The sequence below is a fragment of the Gastrolobium bilobum genome, unplaced genomic scaffold (assembly GCF_033153095.1).
Source record: "Gastrolobium bilobum isolate Gb01-03AN ecotype WA unplaced genomic scaffold, APGP_CSIRO_Gbil_v1 utg19566, whole genome shotgun sequence".
Taxonomy (NCBI): domain Eukaryota; kingdom Viridiplantae; phylum Streptophyta; class Magnoliopsida; order Fabales; family Fabaceae; genus Gastrolobium; species Gastrolobium bilobum.
This window is the reverse complement of record NW_026899003.1, coordinates 41,380-49,067: the sequence shown is the minus strand read 5'-3', so window position 1 is coordinate 49,067 and position 7,688 is coordinate 41,380. Positions and strand designations below refer to the sequence as shown.

The 7,688-nt window shown below is 36.6% G+C and overlaps 1 protein-coding gene across 2 annotated transcripts; it reads right to left on the bottom strand.

Annotated features, from left to right (window-relative positions):
- Positions 1 to 1,725: 1,725 nt before the first annotated feature.
- Positions 1,726 to 4,238, bottom strand: LOC133286203 (agamous-like MADS-box protein TM6). 2 transcript variants are annotated; one of them, XM_061483590.1, is made up of 7 exons: positions 4,051 to 4,238; positions 3,894 to 3,963; positions 3,730 to 3,791; positions 3,023 to 3,128; positions 2,529 to 2,570; positions 2,146 to 2,190; positions 1,726 to 2,056 (listed from the first exon to the last, which is right to left on the bottom strand). In XM_061483590.1, exons 1-7 carry the CDS (start codon positions 4,236 to 4,238, stop codon positions 1,880 to 1,882), a joined length of 690 nt encoding a protein of 229 aa, XP_061339574.1. In that variant the 3' UTR covers positions 1,726 to 1,879. The 2 variants fall into 2 exon arrangements, with proteins under 2 accessions (XP_061339574.1, XP_061339575.1); XM_061483591.1 differs by having other exon boundaries at positions 1,726 to 2,053.
- Between the last annotated feature and the right edge of the window lie 3,450 nt (positions 4,239 to 7,688).

The following is a 7,688-nucleotide window of genomic DNA, read 5'->3' as shown; positions in this document are numbered from 1 at the left end:
CATTACAGCTTGTTGAGATTATTAAATTTACTGATAAAATTCTTATTACATGTATTTTTTATTATGTGATCGTTCTAGGTACCAAGCTGTACTGGAGTTGATAGTGTTTTTTTTTTAATTATGGTGGGAAGTCATTTTATTTAACTATATGTTATAAGTCGAGCATGACATGATGTAGGCCGAGTTATAAGCCTCTGGTAGGGTGATTGATACATTTACATCCCTAGAAAATCGTTTATCCTAAGAAACATTTCCCCTTTTGTGGACTCACAAAAATTATTTTTTTAAGATTTTTTTTGTTTCAATGGACCCCACCATAATTTCTTGTAGGAGATGCATTTATTCTTTTGCAATAGGAGAAATGCATCTCCTGCAACAAGAGAAAGACCTTTAAAATAAGGTTTATCACTCTTCTGTTATCGTGGATAACTATCTTCTGTTATACACACATCGATGAATGTGCAATCTTTTTTTTTTTTTTTAAAAACAATGGAATCTATAGCCGAATTTGTCTGTGCAAGAAATCGAACTTTGCACAAGTAAAATGAGAAAAATAAATTCCTTATAATAACCTAGTGTTGTTTGTACGCTCCTTTTTAACATGCTGCTTCTTGCTAGCACCTCTATACCTCTAGGTTGACTAGTTTATGGCTTCAAAGATAGCATTAATACTGTCTAAGGTTCAACACTGTTTCCTTTTGATGATAACATCTACACTATTACAAAATTTCTTCAAATTTGTTTTCAATTATGAAAAGCTTGCACACTTTCTTTCAAAATTGGTGCAACAACTGTATTACTCTCTGTCGACAATTTTGGTATTTGCAACTTACACTTAATTTTATTCGTTGACACTTTTTAGCACTCTCAATATGACAACATGTCACATAATTTGTTTTCTGCTTGTGCCAACTAATGATTTTACAAAAACCGCATATAAATTATTAACAAATAAATTTCTTCATGAAGGGATAAAATATAATAACTTTGAGATTTAAAAAACAATCAAATAATTAGCATACTGTCAACTCTTTTTGTGTTGATTTTTCTTTCTTCACAAGAAAATTGAGTGATATTAGTTTATTGTTATTATATAGGCTTAGCCATAATTTTTGTAATATCCATTTAGATGTCAGAAAGCCACGAACGATACAGTTCTTCAAGCATAAAAAGTGTAAAAAAAAAAAAACATATAATTTTTAAAAACTCGTCACCTATTATTCCCACAAAATATTATGCAAATAATAAAAGAAATAAAAAGAAAAGATAACTTCAATTCAACATCCCTTATTATTTATTCTCACAGTTACGAATTAAATTCTTTTCTTTGCAAAACCCAACTTGCTCATAAAAACTTACCTAAACTTCATGTTGTCAAGTAAGGGAAGCAAATAAATATTTTATACTTCTATACATCTTATACAAAACTTTCATGATCTCTTTGGGGCTTGAACGAAAACAATTCAATCTCTCAAAAACAATTTTGGTATTAAGTAAATGGGAAATAGTTTTCTTCTGTCGTAAGAAAATAGCTATCTTATGTTGTAGAAACAAGATTACAAGTGAGATTTATAGGTAAGAGGAAAGAGAGAAAAAAAAGTGGGACTCACCTATCTTTTGTGTGTAGAAAATTTAGTTATCTTATGCAAAATGAGATAAATATAACCGTAAGTAAATATAAAAAGTTTACAAAGCATTTGATATAACGTACTTGGCCAATATAGACTTATAACAAACAAATAATATAGAATACATCACTGTCTGAATCACTTGTTTGTTTTTGGACCACACTCTTGCCCAACACTGTACGCAAGAGGCTAGAACAAACTTTGGGTTGAATAGGGAAGAACAAAAAGCACAGAAAACAAGAATTAGCCACTCAAGCAAGACGCAAATCGTTAGATTTAAACTCTTCTGCATGTTGGTGTCGATTCAGATGAGTGTGGTACTGATCACAGAATGCATGAAGGTTGGAGGCACCATTGGCCAGTGTGACTGTTGATTCCTCTTCTCCATCGTGGAAAATAAATTGTGGATGGATCACACAGTTTTCCTTCTTAAAATTCCATACAACAAAAAATGACATGAAATCAATTCAACCTCTCTTTTCGTATCTTTGTAATATGAATTAGGAATATTTCTTACAAGTTCAAGCATGAGGTTTCCGTTCATCTGCTCCAAGCTTCTAACCTGTGTTTACATTAATTCTCAAAAGGAAATTGAAAAAGAATGGTTTGATATCGGATCATAAGAATCAGAAAAAATGGGAAATGAGTTGTTAAATATTATTAAAGGGTTCCTTGTTTCTGTCGTTGGTGCATATGAAAAAAGTCCTACACTAGGATACGGAGTCGAATTTTGGAACAAAAAAAAAAATTCCGGGACTCGATTCTGTATCCTAGTGAAAATAAGTGTTGTTACAAATTTTTTGATATGCAGCAATAGCAAGCTATTAAAGCCATTATTAAAAGGCAACACTTAATAAAAATGCTATTAGGCTTAAGTGATTCATTACAAGTATTACTGACCTTTTTCCTACATGTATCAGTCCGAGTTTTAATCACATGGAACTGTGAAAATAAAAAAATTACATGAAAAATATAAGCATAGCTTAAACGATATTAATCATTCCTCAACTATATAAAGATGCTAAATTAGTAATCTCAGAAATTGGTTAAAAAACATAAGAATTCCTCGCTTCATCCCCTGTTTTGTTTTTTCTTTGAAAGAAAGAAGGGTAAAAGGAAAAGAAAGAAGAGTAAAAGGAAAAAAGAAGAAGAAAGAAATTAGTGCCACAAAGATAGAAGAAATTAAAAAAAAAAAAAAAAAAAAAAGAGAGAGAGAGAGGAGAAGAGAATATTTGGTAAATTGAACATTTTTGGGTCATTTAAACACTTAATAAAGACATGGATTACAAAATTGAAGGAAGAAGAATCATCAATAATCAAATCCTTTTGGATCTACTTTAACTGATGTGAGACAAGTATATCAATTTTTCAAATCCAGAATTGTAAGTTTGTACCTTTCGTTCGCGTATTTTCTCAACGGAAGAAACCATATCATCTTCAAGAGTGCGTAGCTGTTGGAAGCTCAGATCATCCATATCCAAACCTTCACCTATCCTATGCCTGTTTAAACGATGACTTCACCCATATCACACAGGTAAAAGAGTGTGTGTACGTGTATATATCTATTACGGACCTTGAGGTCATCATCTTAAAATTTAGCTAAAAAAGTAGGAGTATAACCCTTTTTCATTTTGGTGCCTTCACTCACCTATCAGGTATTCAATACAATACCTATTTGGGAGGTATGACACTTTAATCAAGCCTATAGGTAGATCTTTTAGTGGACTCAACTCTTAATGAAACCACCAATTGTTATGGATCTTCATATCACCATCTCAAAATTTAGCTCAAAGAGTGAGAATGTCTAAGAAGTTATAAACCTCATTTTAATTACTTATACAACACTATCTCTTAAATATAAAACCAAAACCACTAAACAGTGATTAAACCTTCACCCTATTTGTTAAATTAATTAGTGGTCTAGAGTCTCAATCTAAATATACAATTGTGTTACAAATTTTATAGGGAGAACTTTGCCACCTTATATTCCTACCCAACTATAATAGGATTAGCCAGGTAATTGATGGACAGATAAATTAATTCAAAAAATAAAATAAAAAACATTAATTAGTTGCATCCTGTTACTCAAAGTTATATTTACCTGATCTGTCTTCTGAGTTTATTATTGATATCTGTCAATTTCTCAATGTTTTCAAACATTTTCTGCAAAGGAAAATATCCAACACACAATCAGGAAGAAAAGAGAAAAACACATACAAATTTTTTAAGTAAAAATGAACTAAGAATTAATGTTGGTTAATTAACCTCATACTGGGCACGCCACAGATCGGTATCCCCCAAAGTCTTCTGATACTGATCAATAACTTTCTTAGTCCTGGTTCACAAGTCACAGCAGAAGTTAAAAATTAAGACACAAAAGAGAAGCATGAGAGTATCAAACCCACAAGAGAAAGAGACACACGTAAGGCCAGGGCTGATGTACTCGTGCATCTTGTTGTTTTTGGAGAACATGATGAGGGAGACCTTAGCATCGCAAAGAACACTGAGTTCATGAGCTTTCTTGAAGATACCATTACGCCGTTTGGAGTAGGTGACTTGCCTGTTTGTGGGGTTCTCAATGAACTTGACCTCAATCTTCCCACGACCCATCATGCTTGATCTTCACTTCCCAAAGCTAATAATTAATAAGCCAAAGGGGTTCTAGTGGTAACTCTTGTACATTGATTATAGGTTCGAGGACAAACCAAAAAAATAGGAAATGGGGGAGGAGTGAAGAGGTTTTCCAAAACAGGAAAGCTATGCTGTCAAATTAAGGAAAAGTAGGGTTGGAGTGTAACCATGAATAAATGCTAATTTGGTGAAAGTGTGTGAAAAGCACAGGGTAGCATTATTATTATTACTACTTTAACCTCTATAGCTACTAGCTGGCGACCCTTGAAAGTGAAATAACATTCATGATCGTTTTCTTTTAATTAAAATATCTGTATTTAACGTAAATCCGTTGTGTTAAAGGTGCACCCGTAGAACCCAAGTGTGGTGGCTCAGTTGGTAGTATTGGGACTGAGTGGTGGGAGAGGACCTCGGTTCGAATCCCACCAACACCATCTGGGGAGGGGCATAAGTACCGTAATTCCTGGACTCGCACCCGAACTCTGGATTAGTCTCATAGGCGGCTCAAAGAGTCGAACTCCTGGGGATACCGGGGGTTCTGATTCACCTCAAAAAGGTAATTATGATCAGTTTCCAAAAAAAAAGGTGCACCCCTAGGGGAAGACACAAGCATGTTGAGTCTAAATCAAAGTTTGAGATGGAGCTTATAATTACTAACTAGTTCTGTCTGTATGATAGAGATGTCTAGCCAAGGGCTAGTAGTCAATATTGGATCTGGTGCTCTCTCTAGATACCTACAAACTAGATATCTTGGGGGTAGCAAATCACGGTACACAATTACGGGGCCTTAGCCAGAAATGAGGGTGGTGTGTGTGCACTGTGATTGCGTAAAATATGTTAGTGAGAGATTAGTCATACCTGTGATCTTTAGCTCCAATTTATAGAGTTTACCTTAGGGTTTAAATCATTTGGGCCTCCTTCCTTTCAGCTTGCTTTGTGATTCGCATGCTACTTAGCAGTCCGTCCTTTATTAGGCCTTACCTAGGTCCATAACAGTTGCCCCCCCAGCCCAGAGGTTGACAGTTCAGGCTGCCGGGATGTATGAATCTGAATTTTCCAACCCCATATAAGGATTGGTTATCCAAGGCATCTTTCTTTAAATATTGCTCTCTGGACTTCAATATGGGTTTTACACCTCGAATTCGAATGTAAGCCAGGGTTTACTCTTCCCCAAAATAATGTTCAAGCTTTTTTGACTTGAACTCTGCTGTTCATTCGAGTTCTTCCATTTGTCTGGCAAAACAACTCATAATCGAGGTCCTTTGCTTGGCCCCCTTCTTAATTTCGCACACACATCCAAAGTGATTCGCAACTCCATGTCGGCATAAGAAACTTTTTGCTCAACCCCCCGTGCTCCATGAAGCGTTTCTTCTCCCAAGCAATGATAACTGCTTTCTACGTGACTTCTCCTCATAGGTGCAACGTGTGCCACTACCTCTTCCACGTCGCCTCGCATTAATTCGCAACTGTCAGAACGTCCTTCAACTGTCTTGGCTGCTGATGAACTTACCTTAATGCCCTTGCCCTTTCGTTTCGCGGGCTTTGTTCGTTTAATTTTGTTTTCTTTTCTTTATTTTTACGCTTAATTTACTTCACTTCCTTCGTATTTACTTACTCCACTTTGCATCGTTCTTTTTGAGCTCTTTGCTTCTCCTTTTTCTCTCGCAACCTCAGAAGCTTTCTTGTTCTATTTTCTGCAATCCCACCTAAGGCTTACTTGCTTCATTTCAGGTATATTTTATAATCTTTCATCTATATCTACTGCATATGACGACCCTGGGTGTGTTTTCCCTTCCATTTTGCTCTTCTTCTTAATACGCTTTTTTAGCATTTTTCTTACTCTGCACTGTTTAAATATGCATGTTTCTGGTACTGTTGCATTGTGTCCTCTTCTTCTTGCGTCTACTGCTTGCCATACTCTGATATGCATTATACTGCTTAATAAGGGTTTTCCTGGCTACCAATTTTTATTTTTTCCTTCTGAAACCATTTCCTAATATGAGTGAGGGGAATTTCAGCGGTCGGGGAAAATCCACTTTCCCTCGTGGCTTTGGCCGCAGTGATGAGATAGATGATGAAGAAGAGAGGTTTATCCAGAGTCTTTCCCCGGGTCCAAGGTATTGGATCTTTGGACGACCTCGGACCGATGAAGAAAAACAAGCCGCATTATTAGGGGGATATCGAGGAGGTGGAGGTAGAGGGATGTCGTCATCTTATCCTTCAATTCAAGGACGTGGTCAGAGCATCAGCCACAACTCGAGGGCTTTATCCTGGCCTAGCAGTCGTAGTATAGGTCAAACTTCCACCCCATCACTTGTAGTACACAATTCGACCTATGATCTCCGTTAAACTAAAGTTCCCCAACAGGCCGTGGTTTGCAACCCAGTTAATCAAAACTCGGATCCATGCTATAATTATGTATACCTCAGTGCTCAATTTGTTGAGAAGGGGAATGATTTTACGGCCGACCTAGTTCTAGGTAGTTGCACTCATCAACCAAATCCATCAACCCCGCTTTCCTTGGATATTTCAGATGACTCCTCAAGCTCTTCCCATAGTAATTTATTTAGTTCAAGTATGTGTTTTTCCTATTTTAATCCTCCCCTGTTGTTGTTCTAGGTATTTATGGAGTCACCTTCTGCAGAATTAGGTGTCAGGATAACCTCAACTAGTCAAGGACCAGAAGCTAATATAACCCCTGCTGAGCAAGGCTCCGCCCCTCCTAGTAGTGACCTTCGAAAACAATTTCCTTAGGTAATAGGAGAAGTTTTGAGCTTCAGGTCAAGTATGACCACTGAAGATGTATCTAGGCTTCCTATAGGCAACCCGGTTAAATTCAATGTTTTTCCTCTAGCAGAAGATAAACCTGTTTGTTCAGGACGGAATCATGAAGAGCCACATTCTTTTTTCTTCTACCGAGATATGATTACCAAAATCTGTATTCGATTTCCATTCTAGAATTCCAAATACAACTCATGAATCATCTTCATCTTGCTCCATCTCATATTCATCCTAACGGGTGGGCATACATAGTTGCCTTTGAGCAGCTATGCTCATCCTTGTCATTATCTTGCGTCGTTCCTCTTTTCCTTTATTTCTTTAATGAATACACCCCTCGAACCGGCATTGCAGCTCTTAGATTTAAAGGGTGGACCAGCATCCGTGGTCGCACCAACAATCCTTCTAGGAAACTATTTTCTGTTTATAGTGATTCCTTCAAGGACTTTAAGGGTTCATATTTTATGATAGTTGCTGAGGGCGGAGAAAGGCCATGGTTTATTAGAGAGGATGGGGAGGGAAATTTTCCCCTTTATTGGTCCTAAGAACACCACCTTCTTAAATCGTCGGACTTTAAACTGAGGCTGTCGAGGGAAGATAAAGTCACCGCAAAGCTTTATTAGACCATGTAAATTCCCAAGGCCATCTAAG

Coding starts and splice junctions, on each gene's coding strand:
- LOC133286203 (XM_061483590.1), bottom strand. CDS start 4,238: ATGGGTCGTGGGAAGATTGAGGTCAAGTTCATTGAGAACCCCACAAAC. Junction 3,129..3,729: donor AAACTCAGAAGACAGATCAG/GTAAATATAACT, acceptor TCGTTTAAACAG/GCATAGGATAGGTGAAGGTT. Junction 2,571..3,022: donor AGAAAATACGCGAACGAAAG/GTACAAACTTAC, acceptor TTATTTTCACAG/TTCCATGTGATTAAAACTCG.